The sequence below is a fragment of the Dasypus novemcinctus genome, chromosome 8 (genome assembly GCF_030445035.2).
Source record: "Dasypus novemcinctus isolate mDasNov1 chromosome 8, mDasNov1.1.hap2, whole genome shotgun sequence".
Taxonomy (NCBI): domain Eukaryota; kingdom Metazoa; phylum Chordata; class Mammalia; order Cingulata; family Dasypodidae; genus Dasypus; species Dasypus novemcinctus.
The window spans coordinates 79,905,625-79,928,743 of record NC_080680.1 but is presented as its reverse complement, the minus strand read 5'-3'; the positions used below and the strand labels follow the sequence as shown (position 1 = coordinate 79,928,743).

At 36.8% G+C, this 23,119-nt stretch overlaps 1 protein-coding gene across 5 annotated transcripts in view; it reads right to left on the bottom strand.

Annotated features, from left to right (window-relative positions):
* The window catches only part of UNC13B (unc-13 homolog B), a 293,983-nt gene that overhangs the window by 203,444 nt on the left and 67,420 nt on the right, over window positions 1-23,119 (bottom strand). For all 5 annotated transcript variants that reach the window (XM_058302037.1, XM_058302038.1, XM_058302039.1 and 2 more), the window contains exons 2-5: window positions 19,118-19,147; window positions 16,623-16,722; window positions 11,017-11,134; window positions 9,586-9,709 (exon numbers count right to left, since the gene is read on the bottom strand). In XM_058302037.1, coding sequence (XP_058158020.1) covers window positions 9,586-9,709; window positions 11,017-11,134; window positions 16,623-16,722; window positions 19,118-19,147 — 372 coding nt within the window. The remainder of the gene's footprint in view (window positions 1-9,585; window positions 9,710-11,016; window positions 11,135-16,622; window positions 16,723-19,117; window positions 19,148-23,119) is intronic.

Here is a 23,119-nt window from a genome sequence, read left to right as displayed (position 1 = left end):
GTCATGCTCAAATTTACATAGAACTGTTAGGGGCCCTGAGAAGCCAAATCAATCTTGAAAAAGAAGAACATGGTTGGAGGATTCACACTTCCAGATTTCAAACTGTGTTATAAAGTGTCAGTAACCAAAATAGTGTGGTACTGGCACAAAGACAGGCAAATAGATCAGTAGAACAGAATTGAAAGTCCAGAAATAGATCCACAAAGCTATAGCCAATTGATTTTTTTGTTTGTTTTTTGTTTGTTTGTTTATTCCTTTACCAACTGATTTTTGACAAGGGAGTTAAGTATATACAGTGAGGAAAGAACAGTCTCTTTAACAAATGGTGTTGGGATAATTGGATTTCCACATGCAGATGAATAAAGTTAGACCCCTACATTACACCACATACAAAAATCAACTCAAATGGATCAAGGGCCTAAAGATAAGAACTAAAACTATAAAACTCCTAAAAGATAACATAGGGACAAATATTCATGACCTTAGATTTGGCAATTAACTCTTAGATATGGCACCAAAAGCATAAGGAACAAAAGAAGAAATGGATAAATTTGATTTCATCAAAATCAAAAGCTTATTTACATCAAAGGAAATCATCAAGGAAGTGAAAAGACAAAAGTTTCAAACCAAATATTGGATAAGGGTTTAATACCCAGAATATATAAAGAAGTTTTACCATGCAACAACAAAAAAGACAATCCAATTAAAAAATGAGCAAAGGGCTTGAATAGGCATTTCTCCAAAGAAGATATACAAATGGATAATAAATACTTGAAAAGTGCTCAACATCATTAGCCATTAAGGAAAATACAAATTAAATTAAAACCACAATGAGATACCACTTCATACTCACAAGAATGGCTACTATTTTAAAAAGAAAAGAGGAGGGGGAAGAGAAAATTGGAAATCTAGCTGGGACTATAAAATGATGTTGCCGCTGTGGAAACAGTTTGGCAGTTCTTCAGAAAGTTAAGTATAGAATAACCATATGATATGGCAATCCCACACCAATGCAGTATTAATAAGGAAAATTGTTGGGGGGAAGGAGTGGTATATAGAAATTCTGTACTTTCGGTATGAATTTTCTGTAAGTCTAAGAGCACACTAATAAAAAACAAAAAGTTTAAGACACAATTACCATTTCACCCAGCAATCCCACTTCTAGGTATATACTCAAAAAGAGTGAAAACAGGGTCACAAACAGATACTGGAACACCAATGTTTATAGCAGTATTGTTCGCAATTGCCAAAAACTGGAAACAACCCAAGTGTCCATCAACAAATGAATGGATAAACAAAATGTGGTATATATATACAATGGAATATTATTTGGCCATAAGTAAAAATTCAATTATGAGACAAGCTACAATGCAAGAGAATCTTGAAAACACTATACTCAGTGAAAAGGCAAGATACATAAGGACAAAATTTGTATGCTCTCACTTATAATATATGACTAGAAATAGCAAATTCACAGAGCTAAAAAGCATATTAGAGGTTATCGGGTAAAAAGAAGAGAGGAAGGGGGAAACGGGGAAAGAAGAGTGTATGCAAAAACTTTAAAAAAAATTTTTAAGGCAAAAAGTTTGCTGAAAAAGTCAGTTGTAGAGTAAATCTTAAAAACAAAAATGAGGAAGAAAAAACAAAGAAGCGAGGGTAGAAAAGAGTTGCAACTGCCATTTTACTTGTTTTTGTTTTGTTTTATTTTTAAAAAGAGGTTGGGGAGATTATATACATATATATATGTTTATAGATTCAAAGACCAAATGTGGAAAGATACATACAAGGAAGCATTAATAGTGGTAGCCCAACGGAGGGAAGTAGTTTGTAAGAGAGACTTAATTTTCATTGTGTACTGCTTTGAATTGTTGTGCATTCTGCCTCACCCCTTTAAAATTTTAAATAGAAAATATAGATCTAAATGAATATTTATTGCAAGGCTATTTATGATAGCATACATTTGAACAATCAAAATATGCAACAGAGGAGTAGTCAAACAAATCACAGTTAAAATTAAAAGCAGAGACTGCATTTAGATTACCCAAATTTAAATCCCAGGTTTAATAGTTAAATAAACTCTGCCTCAGTTTCCTCATCTCTAAAATGGAAATAATAGTTGGGTCCATTTCAAAGAATTGAAATGAGAATTAAATGAGATTACATGTAAATGCTTAGTGACATGCCCACTAGCACACAGTAACTGCTAAACAAATGTTATTTTTATTATTATTATACATTCATGCAGTAAATAAAATCAACCATTTAACACAGAAATGTATTTATTTCACTTAACACTTATTTTGTAAGTATATAATTTCTTAGTGAATAAAGCAAGTTAAAAGTAAAATGTGGGAGTGGGTGTGGCTCAAGCAGTTGAGCATCTGGCTTCCACATGGGAGGTCCTGACTTTGGTTCCTGGTGCCTCCTGAAAAAACAAAAACAACAAGCAAAACAAATGAAAAAACCAACTCAGGGAAGCTGATGTGGCTCAGTTGCTGAGTACCAGCTTCCCACATACAGTGTCTGGGTTCAATACCTCAAAAAAAAAAAAAAAAAAAGTAATATGTACAGTGTTATTTTATAAGAAAAAAAGTATATATACATAGGGGAATAAAACTAAAAGAAATATACTAACATGTAAAAAACAAATGCTTCCAAATGATGAGATTATAAGAAAATTAATTTATTTTTGTTTATATTTTCTAAACTTTCAATATAGTAAAAAACTAAAAGGCATTATTTTTAAAAGATGATGGTATATAATTGAATACAATATTTTTACAAGTTTATGAATTTCCAAAGGAAAATTCTTTTGCTAAAATATGGCATCCTGGAGGCTAAAATTCTTTCTTTGGAAGGATTTTTTATAACATCTCTTAAAACTATATTCCAAGCATGGTTACCATAGGGAAAATTCACATAATGGGCATAAAATAGAGACTTTACTTATCTGAGTTTTTACTTAAATATTTATTCAAAAAATATTAGGCACCTATTATATACCAGGATAGATGCTAGAGATACCAAGGTAAATTACACAAGTGCCCTTAAGAAACTCAAAATCTAGATAGAAATGTATACTGTTACCAATGGCATAATATGTAAATGCTCCAGTGCTGAAACAGAGGAATGTCTGTTTAAAATGCAATAAAGAGAACCAGCAAGATGGCAGCAGAATAAGGAGCTCCTAGAGCCACTCCTGCTACAGGGCAGTTAGGAAACACCCTGAGCTATCTGGAGCTAGCTGAAGCACCAATTTGGGGGCTCCAGGAGGCCAAAAGAGCATCCTGTAACATACTTGAAGGAATGGAAGGAAGAGACTGCCCATCTGCAGAGAAGACTTGTAAGTAGAGAGCACCACGCCACGGAGGCCAGCGCCCATCCTCCACTGGACGCACAAGCCACGATGGGAGCTGTTACGTGGCTGGAATTGAAAGCTCCACTTCCCAAAAATGGGTGAGAAAGAGACAGTTGGGCACCAATTTCAGCTACTGATGAGTAAATTCAGCAGGCTAAAGTATAATCCTGAGAACAGCTAAAGTTTGAGCCTGTACAAGTCAGAAAGAGGCCAGTAGCCGCCATCTTAACTCAGCGCCTGGCATGAGGGGAAGCAGGGTGGACTGAAAATCACAGTGGTGATGGGACTGGCTTCTTTTCATCAAAACCAGATTGCAGCTCTAGCCTAGGCCCCAGTGCCACCTCCAGCAGGGAGGACACACGGGGACCTGTGCCAGCCTCTCCAGGAAATTACCAGCCAAGCCGCAGAGGCCGGTGATTATCCTACTCTGGTGGCAAGAGCTGCCCCAGGAGCTATTCTGTGGTTGGAATTGGAAGCTCCATTTCCCCAAAACAGGGGAGAAGGAGACAGTTGGCTGCTGATTTCAGCTACTGATTGGTAGACTTGGCTGGCTAAGATATAACTCTGGGGACAGCTGAAGTGTGAATCAGGCCAAGTCAGAAAGAGGCCTGTGGCCACCATTTTGACTCTGCCCCCAGCCTGAGGGGAAGCCAGGACTGAAAATCACAGTGATAGTAGGAACTACATTCTTTCACCAAGATTGGCCTGCAGCCCTAGCCCAGGCTTCAGCCCCACCTCTGGCAGGGAAGAGGCTGGTGAGCCCTGCCCCAGCCTATCCAGGTAACTGCAGGTTAATATGGCTGGCACAGACTGAAAATTGGAAGTCTACTGGGACAACTGCAGTCATCTTGGACCCATGCTGCATAGATTGCTGCCCATACCTGTAGCTCCATCCCCTGCCCACGCGGGTGAGAAAGGGGTGTGAAGCTTCATCAGTGTCTCTGGACAACTACAATCAAGGCCTGTACAACTTGGATTATTCCACACAGCTGTGACTCTATCCCTACCCCTGGCAAAGGAGAAAATGAAAGAAGCTTTATTGGTCCCTGGCACAATGAGGGCAGCTTGAGCCTCCACAGCTTACAGCACCAACTACATGCTTGGCTCCTACTGCACAACCAGCAAGGGAGAAAAGGCAGGAAGTCCTAAACTAAAGAGAAAAACTGCACCCAGAATAAATACTTTAGTAAGCCAGATACCAAGACAGCAACAAAAAATTACAATCCACACCAAGAAACAGGAAGCTATGGCCCAGTTAAAGGAATAAGATAAGCCTCCAGATGACATAAAGGAGTTGAGACAACTAATTATAGATGTTAAAACAAATCTCCTTAATAAATTCAATGAGATGGCTAAAGAGACTAAGGATATTTAAGAAGACACTGGATGAGCACAAAGAAGAATTTGAAAGCATACAAGAAAAATAGCGAACCTTATAGGAATGAAAGGCACAATAAATGAAATTTTAAAAAAACATTGGAATCATATAATGCAGATTTGAGGAAACAGAAGAAAGGATAGGTAAGCTTGAAGAAATGGCCTCTGAAAGTGAACAGATGGGGAAGCGGACTTGGCCCAATGGATAGGGTGTCCGCCTACCACATGGGAGATGTGTGGTTCAAACCCCGGGCCTCCTTGACCCATGTGGAGCTGGCCCGTGTACAGTGCTGATGTGCACAAGGAGTGCCGTGCCACGCAGGGGTGTCTCCTGCATAGGGGAGCCCCACACGCAAGGAGTGCACCCCATAAGGAGAGCCGCCCAGCACGAAAGAAAGTGCAGCCTGCCCAGGAATGGTGCCGCACACACGGAGAGCTGACAAGATGATGCAACAAAAAGAAACACAGATTCCCATGCCACTCACAACAACAGAAGCAGACAAAGAAGATGTAGCAAATAGACACAGAGAACAGACAACCGGGGTGGGGGTGGAAGGGGAGAGAAATAAATAAATAAAATCTTTTTTTAAAAAAAGAGCACACAGAGAATGTACACAAATAAATCTAAAAAAATAAAGAATAAGAACTAGTTTCAAAAAAAAAAAAAAAAAAAAAAGAACAGATGAAGGAAAGAATGAAAAAAATCGAACAAGGTCTTGGGGAACTAAATGACACCAAAAGGTGTGCAAATATGCTAGTCATGGGTGACCCAGAAGGAGAAGAGAAGGGAAAAGGGGCAGAAGGACTATTTGAATAAATTATGGCAGAAAATTTCCCAATCCAATTGAAGGACGTAGATATCCATATCCAAGAAGCACAACGTACACCCATACGAAAAAAGCCGAACAGACCAACTCTAAGACACATACTCATCAGAATGTCAAATGCCAAAGACAAAGAGAGAATTCTGAGAACAGCAAGAGAAAAGCAATTCATAACATATAAGGGATATCCAATAAGATTAAGTGCTGATTTCTCACCAGAAACCATGGAGGCAAGAAGACAGTGGTCTGATATGTTTAAGATACTACAAGAGAAAAACTTTCAGCCAAGAATCTTATATCCAGCAAGATTGTCTTTCAAAAATGAGGGGAAGATTAGAATATTCACAAATAAACAGAAATTGAGAGAATTTCTAAGCAAGAGACCATATTTTCAGGAAACTAAAAGGTGTGCTAGAGTCTGAAAAGAAAGACAGGAGAGAAAGGCCTGGAATAGAGTCTAGAAATAAAGATTATATCAAGAAAAGTAACTAAAAGTGTCAAAAGAGTGGTGAAAATAAAATACAACAGATAAAACTCAAATAGTCAGGAATAAACTTAACCAATGATATAAAGCACTTGTATTCAGAAAACTGCAACTCAGTGTTAAAAGAAATTTTAAAAAGCCTAAATAACTTGAAGAACTTTCCATGCTCATGGATTGGAAGACTAACTATTATTGAGATGTCAATTCTACTCAAATCAATATACAGATTCAATGCAATCCTGACAAAAATTCCACCAGTGTTAAAAAAAAAAAATTGAAAACACAATCGTGAAATTTATTTGGAAGAGTAAGGGGTCCTGAATAGCCAGCAACATCATAAAAAGGAAAAGCGAACCCTCATCTCCAGACTTTAAACCATATTACCTAACTATAGTGGTAAAAGCAGCATGGTACTGGCATAAAGGCAGACACATAGACCAATGGAACCAAATTGATGGTTCAGAAATAGACCCTCACATCTAGCCTGTCAAACCCACACAGCTCAGGCAGGACAGTCCATTCAACAAATGGTGCTGGGAGAACTGGATATCCACAGCTGAAAGAAGGAAAGAGGACCCCTCTCTCACATCTTATCCAAAAATTAACTCAAAATGGATCAAAAACCTAAAAAGAAAACCAAGAACCATAAAACTTCTAGAAGAAATTGCAGGAAATTTCAAAACCTGGTGGTAGGTGGTGGATTCTTAAAGGAGGTAAGAGGTGGACTGAGATGGACTACTAATGTTTAACGTATGCAAAAGTTTTAACAGCTTTATTGATAATGTGTGGAAATGTATAGAGTGGATGGTAACACACAGTGAATAACAGCTAGTTTATAAATGGGGATGTGGCTGAAAATGGTAGTCTAGGTATGTAAATGCCAATTGATAGAATGTTAGAGAATAATCTAGGAACTGAATAGCACAGTAAACCAAGAGATGAATGAGAATGGTGGTTGATGGTACAGATGCAAGAGTGTCCTTTGTGAGCTAGAGCAAATGTTCATCACTACTGCAGGGTGTTGGGAATGTGGAGAAGCATGGGAAAAATACAGCTGGAGTGACCGATGGACTTTGGTTAGTAATAATAATATAATAGTCCTGCATCTATTCGAAAGATGTACTGTGTTGATAATGAGGCAGTATGGAAAATGTGAGCCAAATGTACACTATGGACAGGGTAACAATCAGACAATATTATCTTGTCTGTAGCAAATGTTCCACCACAGTGTGGTGTGTTGAGGGAGGGGTGTTGTTTCGGAATTCTGCACATGTGCATGACTGTTTTATAAGTTTACAACTTCTGTCATAAAAAATATATTTAAAAAATAATAATAGGGTGGGTTGGGGGTAAAACACACCAAATATAAGATAAGAACTATGATTAGTAGTAAGATTTTGACAATATTCTTCCATAATTTGTAACAAAGGTCTCAAGACAATGGAAGGTGCTGGCAGAGGTCTGATGTTTGGGACCCCTGTATGTTTGCTTTGTAAGTTTACAAATTTTATTATACACTTAATTGTTTATGTATGTTCATATATAAATGATATAAAGATAATAATAGGGTTGGTTAGGGGAAAAATACTTTGGTTAATAATATTTTGACAATGCTCTTCAATCATTAGTTAAAATGTTTAACAACAATGCAAGTTATTGGTGGTAGAGTGAGTTATGAGAGTCCTGTATGATGTTATATATGTTTTGTAAGTTCAGAACTATTATTATACACTTATTGTTTATGTATGTCTATGTATGAGTGATACACTTCAATAAATTAATTAAAATAAATAAATTTTTTTAAGAAAATGCAATAAAGAATGGCTGGACTTCTGGCATGAGAGTGTGAGAAGTTCAACAGAAACTGCTTCCCAGAAAAATTGGTGTAAGTTAACTGAAGTATGGAGAGAGATATACCATTTAAACCAATTAGACAGGCAAAGCTTAAAATTTCGGAAATACAAAATGCTGGCAGAAATAGACACACCTCAGACACAGTTGTTAAGACTCTAAACTGATACAACCTTTTTTACTAGCAATTTGACACTATCGATGAAAAGTAAAGATGCACATACCCTTTGCTTTAGCAACACTATTTTTAAGAATTTGCCTTAGACTCATTAATATGCACAAATATACAAAGTTGCTCATTACAGCATTGCACAATAGCAAAAAATAAATAAAAAACAACAAAAAACTGGAAACATCCATCAACCATGTGGGATCTAAGGCCCCTCTCGATAGAGAGGTGGAGTGGACATCACCATCCCAGGGTCCACAGGATGGAGGAATAAAATATGGATTAGAGTAAACTTACTGGTATTTTACTATAGAACTATTGTGACTCTAGCAATTGAAGAGACTGTATCACTGATGTGGAGAAAGTAGCCACGGTAGTTGCTGAGGGCAGGGAGAAGGAAGAAGAGACAAGATGTGGGGGCATTTTTGGGACTTGGAGTTGTCCTAAATGATATTGCAGGGACAGATGCTGGTCATACATATCCTGCCATAACTCACTGAATGTATTGGGGGAGAATGTAAACTACAATGTAAACTATAACCCATGAGGTACAGCAGTAGTTCAAAATGTATTCACCAAAAGCAGTGAATATGCCACAATGATGAAAGAGGTTGTTGGTATGGGAGGAGTGGGATGGGGTGTGGGGTATATGGGAACCTCTTATTTTTTTTTAATGTAATACTTTTTGTGATCTATGTATCTTTTTTTAAAAAAGGCAATTAAATTTTTAAAAAAATTTTTTTCATTGTTTTATCTAAAGAAAAAAAAACTGGAAACAATTACACGTCCTCAATAAAGGATTCCTTAGATAAATTATGATATTAACAGGTGTTAAAATGTGAGATAGGCCTTAAAGTGTATCAGGGAACAGCATCCAAGATATATACTCAAATAGTTTATATGACAATATATATCACAATATATATATAGTATATAGAGTATGATCCAATTTTTTACCAAGATAAATTTCTAGAAAACTTCTAAACAAAGACCCAAGAAAGTCAATGGTGGTCTATTTCTGGGGGATGCAAAGGAGGTTGAAGGAAATAAGAGAAATTTTTAACTTTTTATTCATATACATTTCCATACTATTTGAATTTTTGCCATGATCAAGTATTATTTTTGTGAATTTTAAAGTTATTTTTAAATAACTATTCTATTTAACAGTGCTACTTTGATGTTTAAACTGCCAAATCATAAAGTATAAAAAGACTTTAAGATAATAAATGTTAAAGTATTTTCAGAAGAATAAATCACTGACTTCCTCTGACAAGTAGGTATTTTCATAAACCATTATAACAAATAATCTTAGAAAGCTAAATAACTTTAAGAGGGGTGCTTTCAGTCTACTTGGTACCATGTGCTGGGATAGGTGTTAAAGGGAATAGAGTAGAAGACAAATGCCCTCAAATGAGATGGCTGAAGAAACGAAACATACATTAATGAAACAATCAACAAATAATTTCAAACAATTTGGTAGAAAGTATTAAACTGTTTTTAGAATTTAATCAAATTCACTTACCAAAAGGCAACTCAAATCTTGTATCAAGCAAAATTTTATGAGGAGTTGGGTTTTTAGTTCCACAGATCTCATCATCTTTCATTAATGTCTCTGCCTCCAATGTGGACCACTCCCCAGGCCCTTCCTAGAAAACAGAGAACTAAGATATTAAACTTTCATCTTTCAAGGTTCCCTCTTGGTTTAAGAGACATATTTTTCTTCAGATGAAGTTCCTTTTTTGAGAGCTTCTGAAGGTCACTCATGTCCTGATAAGACAAACGTACTACTGCAGAAAACTCACCTCTATCACCACCTGCCTCTCTCCGCTGCACATAGCTCTGGGAAGAAAAAACAGCTTTCAATGTGCTCCACTCTCCACAGGCTAATGAGGATAGAATTCCCAGAGTACCACACTCAAAACTAAGCACATCATAGATCAATATTTAGTCTGCACAATTTTTAATGACTGTCACTTAATGATATGTATCACTGCTTCTAACTAGTAAAGAACTACTAACATTGCTGATTAAATAAAATTGAATTGGGGCCACAATGAAAATGAACTGTCCATCTGCAGGGGGAATAGAGAATTAACCATAACTAAAAGAAGTATAGAAATGGAGACAAACTTTTAGCATCCCACTTCCAGAAAGAACTCATAGGCCATGTTAAACCCAAATACAATCGTAATAGATTCTGTCCTGGTCCAAAGTGAGTGTCAATGCGGAAATGTTTCTATTTGAGGTATTATCTAATTTGGGAAAGTGGAGTGGGAGTTCAGTTGTGGAAATGTTAGAGACTGTGTGAAAAGCAATTACGAAGCCTGGTACTTCCTTAAACTCACTTAGGGTTGCATGTGGAAGAAGGAAGACTAAAAACCAATCCCCTGGGAATCAGTGATCAAAGAAACAAAGCAGGGAATAGGACACAGTCAGCTGGCTAAGAAAGTTTGACTCCTCCGATGAGTTTCTTAGACAGGAATGCATAAACTACAGGTACCCTATATATTATATACACAGGCATACACAAACACAGCCCCTTCTTTCCCCCCCTTCTTTCTCTCTCTCTCACACACACACACCACACTCTCTGCCCCCTCCATTTGTGCACATACACATTCTCACTCTCTCACTCCTGATCTCTCCCCTACACACACACACACACACACACACACACACACACACACAGTACTCAAAAGGGGCTGTCTAATGATAAGGCTGAAGAGTTGCTCTGGAGCCTCTAAATTCAGTCATAGGTCATAAGGAAAAGCTGATTTAAATAAAATCCTCTGAACCTCTGGGTGATTTTAGGAATAGACTGGTTGTGTGCCCTCTAATTAGAAAGGGAGCAGAGCAATCTGAGATGTGTGGATAAATATTAGCTGAGATAGAGCTAGAGGGGGAGGACCTAGGCCTAGAACCATACCTCCAAATAGGCAAGGAACTGACTGACCTCATCCGACTGACGAATAGTCTTCAGTGCAATCCACACAGTCCCCACCATGGTATCCCAGATCAGTCCTTTGTTCCATACCTCCACACTTAGACCCAGGTCCAGGCGACTAATCTCACTAGAGGAAAGAAGAGAACCCTTTGAGAAAAACCAGATAATATGAAAGAAACATCTTCTGTCTTGCTAAACCTTGAACACTTTCTCACCAGGATGCTGTTATCATAGAAACACAAAATGTCCCAAAATGCTGCAATCATTCTTTCCATTTCTAGAAACATATATAAGATATCAACGTTAAAATGCCTTTGTCAGGGAAGCAGATGTGGCTCAAGCAGTTGGTCACCCGCCTACCACATGGAAGGTCCCAGGTTCAGTTCCCAGTGCCTCTTAAAGAAGACAAGCAAGACAGCAAGCTGATGCAACAGGCTGGCACGGCAAACTTGACACAACAAGACAGCACAAAATAACACAATGAAATGAACAATGAAACACAATGAGAGACACAACAAGCAGGGAGTGGAGGCGGCTCAAGCAATTGGACACCTCCTTCCCATATGGGAGGCCCTGGGTTCAGTTCCCAGTGCCTCCTAAAAAGAAGACAAGCACACAATGAACACAAAGAGCAGTCAAGCAGACAATAAGCACAAACAAGGAGGAGGGGATAAATAAATAAATATTTTTTTAAAAAAGGATACTTATATGACAAAAACGACTTTAAAAAAAAGTCTTTGTCAGTCTGGTTCTTCCCCTTTGGAGCTATGATCATGATTAGACTAATACAGGTTTACAAAGTGTGAGGCCAGTTGATGAGGGCATTGGTGCTAGGCATACCGGACCACAATTTCCACCGTTAGGGAATAGTTTTATGTTTTATTATTAACAATAACTAATACTGCCACCAATTTCTATCTGTGGGCTGTATACAGGAAACTTTCAGGAAAAGTTATGAAAGAGAATCTAAGCAGAAGTGAAAGAGTCCCTGACAGCATAAAAATTGTATGGGAACACATAGTTAGAGGCAGGTGAGGGACATTAGCGTGTCTCAGGTCATGCCACTCTGTCCCCAGAGGACACATTGGTCACGATCAGCTATAAACTAGGCACTGTCACCTATAAAGAAAATAATTATCACAGGATAATTATAAACATAATAATTGTTTTATAATAATAATAATAACCACAAAAAACATTTGAAAAGGAACTATTCCAGAAAAAGCCAGCTAACCACATTGCAAAAGCAGTGTCATACGTGGCATAAGAGCTGCTTGGAAGAGCTAACTTAAACATAAGAATAATCATAAGGTGGAACATTCGAACACTTAATATTAATACTAAAAACTTTCTCCAGATAGCTCTTATAGAAACACAAAGTATTTGAGGGAAGACAGAAGAAAAGCAAGAAAGATGAGAAAAGGGCAATTCCAGCAGAAAGGTGTTCTCAATAAAGTTACAGCTATTCATCACATGTAGAAATTCCAAGTGTGTGTTTTAAAGAGCCTGGCTTCCCTGTTCTAATACTGAAGTTATTGTTCTCAGATTCAAAATATTGGGATGTGGAATTATAGCCTGTCCTGGTTTGAGTCTTCTTGGACACGAGAAAATTATAGGTCCAATTAAGATACTTTTTGCGTAGATCACTTTTAATTAGATGGCTTCAGTTAAGGGGCTTTGACTACATTGCCCCTTAACTGAAGGGGTTGCACTTTGACTACATTGTGCAACCCTTTGATTGGACTAAATTCAGTTGGGAGCCTCTGACTGGAGTACTTCAGTGAGGCATGACCCAGGGTGGGTCTCGACCCTCTTGCTGGAGTCTTATATATACAGAAGAAACATGCAGAGACACACAGAGAAAAAGAGCTGCCATTTTACCCTGCCATGTGAGAGAAGACTCTGGGATCACCTAAAGCCACAGAAAGAGAGAGAAACCCTGAGAGGCTGAGATAGAGGCCCAAAGCTGGAATCAGCAGAGCAACCTGGAGCTGAAGCAATGTCCCAAGTGGTTAGGCCCATGTAGCAGCTCAAAGTTGAAAGGGACAGGCCCAGAGGAGAGGAGAGAGACAAGCAAACTGTCACGCCCTACCATGTGCTTGAGAGCCCACAACTGAGCTCCAAGAGAAAGCATCTTTAGATGACACCACAATGTGCGCTCACCTGCAATTCAGTGAGACAACATCTCTGATGATGTCTTCATTTGGACATTTCCACAGCCTCAGAACTGTAAGCTTTTATCCTAACAAATCCCTATTATAAAAGCCAAACCGTTTCTGGTATGTTGTATTGGTAGCCTTTAGCAATCTAAAACATAGTCCCAGAATTTGTGTCAAGTATGTTGCAAACAAGTATTTTACATGAATAAAATAGAACACAAAATGAGTGGAGTTCATTCATTCACTTAGTTAATATTTCCTATCTATAACACATTGGCACTTTGGGGGAAACACAGAATATAAGACCAAGTTTCTGTCTCCAAAAACTTTTAAGCTATCTAGAGAACTGCTCAAAGCCTCAAAATAGATGACTAAACCCAACCATTAAGAGTGTTCACAGTGGAGAATCTAAGTTTTTTGTCACAAAGTTTCAGCCTAATTCATCAAACTAGCTTGGAATACATATATAATACTCCCAAATCTATCTGAAGTGACCATTTGAATCTGGAAAAGAAAAATTGCTTGGGGATACATATATTATATTCCTAAAACAACTCTTAAATAACATCTCAAGTCAATAGATAAAAGAAATAGCCAGAGGTTAACTTAGATAAAAGGCAAATGTGTTCTTCAGGGAAATCTCCTTATAATAAGGCCCAAACAATGATGATTCATTCTATAACAAGCCTCTCATCTCATCTATGTCTGCTCAGTCGGCCAAACTAAGGAAAGTCTGAGAGCTCTGTTTATACCTCATCCCAAGAAGTTTCTTTTCTCTATTAATTAACTCAAATAACATATTTATACAAGATTTTGGGCTATATTTTCAGGGCAAAATCCTTGCCCTGAAAAAATAAACAATTTAGTCCTAAAAGTAAATAAATATTAAAGTTAAGTAAATAGTATGAGAACTATCAAAGTGAATATTAGACACTGCCATATAACACATGAGAGAGAAGGAAAAAAGGAGAAAGGACGACAGGAGAATGAAGTGACAAAAGGAAGAGGTAGATGGAAAAGGAATAGAAGCAGAAAGGGGTTGAAAAGGTGCCTAGAAAGCAACTAATAAAAAAATTCACACAGCATCTCAAGTGGGGAAACAGGGGAAAAAATTCACACAAACCACACCATGACTGAAAGAGGAAGTGCTATGGGAAACTGGAAAACAAAGAGATAACAAAGCCAACTATGCTGATGAGGAGGTTGCAGAAGATCACTGTGTTTCATATGCTGGGAACAGTTATAACAGGAAGTAATTATTACAGTTAACTGGAAGTAGGAAGAAAGCAGGCTTCCTAGGTTCATATACCATAGCCAGAACTGTATTATAGCTGACATAGTGGTACAGGAAGAGACTTGTGTAAACTATACCCTACATATGTAAAGAATGGAACATGTAGGCTCACTCTAACATTGCTCCGAGAAAGGGAATGAATGAGGCTTATCCTGTGAGAGAGGCAACCAGTGAGACATTTGATCCCAGTGGCCACTTTCTTCTTGAAGCCCAGTTCTCCTCTGGCTTCCATGACACCACCATCTCAACTCTCCTTTTCTTTCTCTGTTCATTCTTTTTTTTTTTTTTTTTTTAATTAAATTGTCTTTTTTTTAAGGTACATATATCACAAAAAATGTTACATTAAAAAATACAAGAGATTCCCACATACCCCACAACCCTAACTCCTCCCACATCAACAACCTCTTTCATCATTGTGGCACATTCATTGCATTTGGTGAATACATTTTGGAGCACTGCTGCACCGCATGGATTACAGTTTACATTGTAGTTTACACTCTTCCCCAGTACATGCAGTGGGTTATGGCAAAATATGTAATGATCTGCTTCTGTCCCTGCAATATCATTTAGGACAACTCCAAGTCCCAAAAATGCCCCCACATCTCATCTCTTCTTCCCTCTCCCTGCCTTCAGCAACTACCATGGCCACTGTCTCCAGATCAATGCTACAGTTTCTTCCATTACTAGTCACAGTAGTTCTACAGGAGAATACCAGTAAGTTCACTCTAACCCATATTTTATTCCTCCATCCTGTGGACCCTGGGTTGGTGATGTCCACTCCACCTCACTATCGAGAGGGGGCTTAGATCCCACATGATTCCTTCTTAATTCCCTTTTGGCTTCTCATTAAATGCTAGGGCTCTCCAGGCTCTACTCCAAGCCCTTCTCTGACTCTGCACACTCTCTTCCTAAGCTTTCTCATCCACATCTATGGTTTCAAGTGACCAAAATACTTCTCCAACCCAGACTTCTTCCCTAAGTGCCAGATTCATTTTCTATCTTCTTTAGTATCTCTCCTCCTTACCTGTCCTGTAAAAAACTCAAATATAAGCTTGTCCAAAACTGATCTTATTTTAAATTCTATCCTAATGAGTGACACTCACCTAATCATCCAAGACAGTGTTTTTGGTTCTATCTCCTTTAATATTTTCTATCCATCCTTTTCTCTCTATCCCATCTGCTACTCCCTTAACCAAAGCTCTCATAATCTCATCCTTTGACTATTACAATAAAGCTTCCTAAATAGTATTCCAAGAAACAATATATTAAAAGCCCAGAGAACTGGAATGTCTCCCCATAAAAATAATATTTATCCCTATATCTCTGTGAACTGCACTGCAAAACTTGCAAAGCAATTTCACATACATTTTCTTATTTGAACCCTCAATCCCAACCCCCCCAAAAAAGCATAATCTTGTAAGAAAGATGGACCTTTACAGATAAGAAAACTAGCACTTGAAAAAGCTAAATGATTTGTCCAGTCTATCAAAATGAACTCTACTCTTCCCTCCCCTTTTCTAGAATAGGAAATTTCCAAAATAAAATAAAAAAATTTAAATTAAAAGAGGAGCTCTTTAGCTTTCAAAGCCAGAGCCTTCAATCATAATATACAAAAATTTGCATTGTATGTTAACATTTACTCATTTTTATGAATTAGACGAATGTAGGACATTTTACTACATAAAGCAGAAGGATTTTAAGCACAGAAATCTTCATCTTCTAAAGCAGGTGTCTCAGGTACACACAAACATACTCTCTCACATATATAACCACATTCCTTTAAGGAGACTTCGAGAGTCAAAGAAAGAATAAGTTATGTTTAATACCATGCTAAGTATGTTGTACTGTATCCTAATTCTGACCATTGCAAAAATCTGAGGAAGTAATATATTTTACCCACGAAAATAGATTGACAATTTACTTGCATCTCTAAGAATAGAATATGAATCCATAAGAGAAAATACTTAAGAAGTAGTTCACCTACCACACATTTCACTTTTTCCTATTACTCTGAAGTTTCAAAAAGAATATTAACTAATGTTAATGCAATTTATACATTTTATGCATACACAAAATGGTCAGCCTCTGTTTGTTTAATTCAACACAATTACCTTGAAATGTTTATGGAATATCTAGACATACTACAGCTACACAGTACTTACAATAAAAAATCTTGTTCCCAGGAAGGTTGATCACCTCGAACTGCTACAGTTGTGCTCTTTACATTCTGTACTTTCAGGGTCACATACGTGTTAAATTTATCTTTTAAAAAATACAAAACAAAGATGTAATATACAGTATTTAGTCTGTCACCCATATCTCACAAAGACCTTGAACAATATAAATGAAATTATATATCGTAGATGATGGCACCATTCTTGACATACTAGAGTTGCAAAAAATTATAAACACACCATCTTCGAAAGTATAAAACACACCATCTTCAAAAGCATAAAAACATAGCATTTTGCAAATTATTTTAAGAAATATATTTTATATTTGAACCAAAAGACATATATACACAATCACAAATAAACTGAAACAAAAGCTTCATGAAACAATACATGAGATACATTGATATTTCCTACTTTATTTAATTTATTAAAATGCTAATCATAATCCACTAAACAGATTTTATAGCCCACCTGCAGTTTGAAAAAAATCTAAGCAAATTAATTTCGTAGAAAAAATAATACATGTACATTTAAAAAAAATGTAGAAAGAGATAAGTACCATGAAAGAAAGAGAGAGTAATAAGGATTATAGGCATGGAAAGGATTAACCCCAAGCTATTGACAAGGACAAGAATTGAGAAAAATCCTCATAAAGGAAGTGAATTTCAAGCTTATCTATTCAGTTTGGTATAAAGCACAAGTTATATAAAAAGAAATCTTATCATAGAGTTGTGTAAAGGAAATTCTCTAACCAGAGAGTAAAAGTTGAATACTAAATGAAAGTGGTCTGGACCCAAAGCTCACGACCTCATGAGCCTGACCTATTTAACACAGCACATTTTACATTCATCCCACGTGGCAGTTTGAAATTATTTTATGAATCCCAAAAACAGAAAGATTATGTTTGTAAACTAATTCATTCCTGCAGGTGTGAAACCCATTTGACTGGATTACGTCAGTGGAGTGTGATTAATATTGAGTCTCTGCCCTCTTGCTGAGTCTGATATAAAGGGAGAAACAAAGACAAAGACAGAAGAAAAAGGGAGCCAGCATTTTTTATTCTGCAATGAGAAAGAGGACTGCCTAAGCACAAAGCCCCTAAGAGACTGGGCCCAGGAGCAGCGCAAGAGTAGACCAGACCTGTTACAGGCCTGATAGCTTAAAGCTGAACTTGGGAAGAGTGTGGAACAGACAAGTGATACAGAAGGCCTAGAAAGAGACAATCCCTGTGCCTGGTTGCTCAAAGCTGAGCTCCAAGTGAGGGCAGAGTCTAGATCGGAAGACAAAGACCTCTGCAGAAACTGGTGGCCATTTTGCTTTACCATATTTCAACACCACCAGGATCAACAGTGGCTGACTTGGGTGAGAAAGCACCTCTTATTGTGCCTTGAGTTGAATTTTCACCACCCTGGAAATGTAAGCTTCTACCCCAAATAAATACCTTTTATAAAATTTATAAAAACACATTTCTGATACTTTGCAACAGCAGTCCTTTGGCAAACTAAAACCCCCTACTACTTTCTCATTAGCCATCATTAGGATATTGAATTAAAAGCTTGTTTTTCTATGTATGAAATAATATTATAAAATGAAGAAATAGCAAATTATCATTTTTCACTCATTAAATTGGCACAGACTTCTTAAAATAATTACCTAATATTAGAGAAGATGTGAGGAAATAAGCCCTGTCATGTACTTCTAACAGAAGATAAATCTTTCAAGTATTGTATCATTAAAAATATGTAACTTGATACTTAACAAAATGGAAAATTTACCAGAATTACACTTAAGATACATGCAGGTACATCCAACCATGTGAGGGGAATCCTCATCTGTTTCTAATAGCAGATATGCAGTAGCACACTGCAGTTGTATTCTGCATCATATAATCTTCTACCCCACGCCCTATGTTCAACCATGGCTAACTAGACCTGAGGTAGAAATGACCCAAGAGCAGCCAATCCATAGGCTGGCCAAAAGCTGAAACCAATATGATTCTCTCTCACAAAAGATTTTAAGTAGCAAATACAATTTAAAAAAAAAAAAAGATTTTAAGTAGAAATACAAAGAAATATTGACAATTGGTGGGTGGTACTAAAGCTGGAAGGAAAGGCATATAAATTCCATTGAAGCATCCATTATGGGCCATGTACAAGAAGGGTAAGCATAAAAAGTCAGCTGAGCAAGGAAGTCATCTTGGGAACCCAGGAAAACCTGAAAATACAGACCTCAAATGCAACAGGAACTATAGCAGTTTATAAGCCTACTATTCTTTCCACTGTTTCCAGCTTTTCTTCTTTCTGAGAATCTATTCTTGTAAAACTACATATATATAATTTTTTAACGTTTTATAACAGCATTGATTTCCTTTACAATACAAGTTTTTAAACTAATGAATTAAACGGAATTAGTGATTTTTAAATTGTTTTTAAATCACAGCAAGTATGGAGGGAAAGGGCATAATAATAGAAGGTGAGCCTTACCTGGTGAACCCTGGAACTTGGCTCTTTTAACTGCAAGAGAAAACAAAAGACACCATGAAGAATTTTTGCAAATTCATTTACTTAGCCAATATTTCTTAAGTACTTACTATGTGTCAAAGTTAGTTAGGATTTGATTTTTAAGTCTAAGTCTTTAGAAGACAAAAGAAACTGGAAGTTCTCATCAAAGCTTTAAAGTTAGAGAATTAGAAGGGCCCTTAAAGATCATCCAATTTAATCTCACACCGAACGCAGAAGACTCTCTTACAGCTTCCTAACAATGAGGTAGCAAGAGAGCTAAATTACTCCTGTGCAGCCAAACAGTTTCATGCTTGATATCTTCCTAAGGTTTAAGTTGCAAATATCCCTTATACAACACCAATCACAGAAACTCACTCCATTCTGTTTATGGCAAAAGAATTGCATGAAAGGTCACATTTAGACAAAAAGTTTTAAAACAAAAGAATCAACTTCTTTCTGGAAATAAGGAGATATGAAGAGGACAGTACAAAAAAAAGAGAAAATAAGGGCTAAACTACTTTATGAACACAGATACAGAAATTCTGGGTAAAATATTAGCACACTGAATTGGACAACATGTTAAACATGTACATATCAGCAATAAGTTGGATTTATCACAGGAATGGAAAGATGGTTTAACATTCGAAAATCTATTAATATAACTCATCATATTAACAAATTAAAAGAGAAAAACTATAGGATTTTTCTAATAACACAGGAAAAGTATGTCATTTAAAATGTAACACTCATTCATAATATGAACAATAAGAATGGAAAGAAACTCCCTTAACTTAAAAAAGGGTATTTCACTAAAGTCCATAGAAAACATCATACTTCTTAAATTTATTATTAGAGAAGTTGTAGGTTTACAGGGGGAAAAACATGCATAAAATACAGAGTTCCCATATACCACCTATATTAATCAGCCAAAGAGGTGCTGATGCAAATAGCAGAAGTCCGTTGGCTTTTATAAAGGGTATTAATTTGGGGTAGAGGCTTACAGATACCAGGCCGTGAAGGATGTTACTTCTCTCACCAAAGTCTATTTCACATGTTGGAGCAAGAGGGCTGCTGACATCTGCCAGCGTTCAGGTTTCCTGGGTTCCTCTCTTCCCAGGGCTTGCTTCTCTTAGGGCTCAGGGTTCCTCTATTCCCAAGGCTTGCTTCCCTTTCCTTTGTGTGCCTGCTTCCCTTTCCTTTGTGTGCTTACTTCCCAGGGCTCCAGTTTAAGACTTCAGCATCAAACTCCAAAATCAAAACTCCATCATAAAAAAGCCTTCAACTCTGTCCTTTGCCATGTCTGTTATCTGTGAGTCTCCACCCACAAGCCCTAATCATAATTTAATCACACCCAAGTACATACCAGTTTACAAACATAATCCAGTATCTATTTTTGGAATTCATAACTATATCAAACTGCTACACCACCCTATTATTAATACCTTGCATAGTGTGGTACATTTGTTACAATGGGTGCAAGAACACTGTTTTAATTATACTATTAACTACAGTCCAAGGTTTACATTAGGGTTCCCTATTTGTGTTGTACAGGTCTGTACTAGTCAGCCAAAGGGGTGCTGATGCAAAATACCAGAAATTTTTGGCTTTTATAAAGGGAATTTAATTGGGGGTAAAAGCTTACAGTTATAAGGCCCTGAAGAGTTCAACTCAAAGTTGCTTCCTCACCAAAGTCAGTTGCCATTTGTTGGAGCAAGATGGTGGGCAATCTCTACCTTGTCTCTCTTCCCTCTTCCTCTTAAGGCTCCATGGGTCCAGCTTCCGCCAATCTCAGCTATAGGCTGGCAGAGGGCTCATGTCTCTTCCTGAGGCCACAGGATCAAAGTTCTCTCCTCTTCCATGTCATGACAAAGTTCTCTCCTCTGGCATCTATGGAGCTCTTTCTCTTTCGTGTATCTTCTTCTGTATGTCTTCTTGAGCCTATGTCTGTTTCTATCAGCCCACCAAGGGGGTGGGGACTCAAACCTAGTTATGCCCTACTGATGTGGAGGAATCAAAGCCTTAATATTGATTTAATCAAGTAAACATAAAACCTTTGAATTTCAAAGCAAAGGGTATCACATCCAGAGGAATAGAACAGTTTACAAACATAATCAATATCTTTTTTTTATTTAATTCTGGTAACATATATACAACCTAAAATTCACTCTTGTAACCACATTCAAATATATTATTCAGTGCTGTTAGTTATGTTCACAATGTTGTGCTAACATCACCACCATCCATTACAAAACTTTTCCATTAACCCAAATAGAAACTCTGTGCAATATTTAATGGTGAAACAACAATAAAATATATGAAAATATTTACAATAGAATATTCCAGGCATATTCTAAGCAATGTATATTTATATTAACTCAAGTAATCCTCACAACAACCCTAAGAGGTAAGTACTATTTATTATTCCCATTTGACAGGTGAGGAAACTAAGCAGTAAAGTACTTTTTCAAGTGATGCTGAGAGGAGGAGGAGGTGAATACTATGTGGCTATTAGTGGCATTTGTGTCAGTGCTGAGAGTCACTGAGATGGGGAGAAGTGAGTACACAGAGCTCCACAGGTAGGGTATTACCAGCACCCATAAATGAAAGGTGCTTGGTGGATGACATGTAAAAGGCAGGCAGGGAGAAAGGTTGCATGGTTATATGAAGCAAAAAACGTAAACTGATTGAGGAAATAATATCTTGAGAATAATGAGAGCCTGGTTTCTTACTATTGGATAAGTTATTTACAAACATGGAAAGGGCACAAGCTAGAAAGAAACCTGTGGTCTAGGATTAGAACTAGAGATATTGATACGAACTCATGATTTTCTAATACACACTCACATACAGATACAGAAAAAGCTATTGAAGTATGTGTATGATTTGTGTTTATATACATATATATACACACATTTACTTCTTAGTCTGCTTCTAGGTCTCTTGGTAGACAGTGACATCCCAGTAGCAATAAGCACGCTACAATGAGCATAATGAGCACCAAAATCTTGGCTTATACATATCATTATCCACTAATGGCTGATTTGAAGGCTGGGGCAGTAAAAAGTGCAAAATGAACCTGGAACATCTTGTTGTGCCAGGAAAGTAAGGAAAACTCAAAGAATGGGGGAACAAATCTAGTGAAATATTAACAACTGGGTAATCTAGATGGAGGAAATATAGTAGTTCTACTATTCCTTTAATTTTTATGCAAGTTTGAAATTATTTTCCAAATGAGTTATTTTAAAAACCATTATATTAAACATGAAGAAATGGAGCTTTACAATATTCTTTGCATTATTAAAAAGGTTTACATTTTTCCTCAAATTAATCTATAAATTCAATAAAATTACAATCAATATCCAAGAGGGTTTTTTAGATGTCATGTTACTTAAATGGATTCTAAAAGTCATATGGAAGGTTTATAATAGCCAAGGCCAGGAAAAAAGACAGCTTTTAGATATTAAGACCTACCATAAAGATATAATTACTAAACCAGTAGTATTATGCTGGGAAAAGAAAAACAAACCAATGAAACTAAAAGAAACCTTGACATAGACTTAGCTATGGTATATAACACCAAGGTATTACAAATATGTGAGGGAAAGGTAAACTCCTGAATTATGATGAGCTAACTGCTCATAAAAAAAAAAAAAAAAAGAAATTAAGTCCCAACCTCACACTAACATAAAAAAAAATGGGTTATAAATGGATTAAATGCCTAAACTCAAAAAGTAAAACCTCAGAAAAAAATATAGGGAAATGGATATCTTAATGATGGACGGATGGATGGACAGACAGATATATTTAAGAATAACTGAAAGGAAACAAAAGAAAATAATGCACGCCAACTGGAAGAGCAGGATTACATCTTGGGAAAGAGCAATTGAGACTACAAAGGTGCTTTAATGTATTCCGTAATTTTTTTTTAATCTGAACTAATATGAAAAATGTTACCATTTGTTAATCTAGATGGTGGTACTGAAT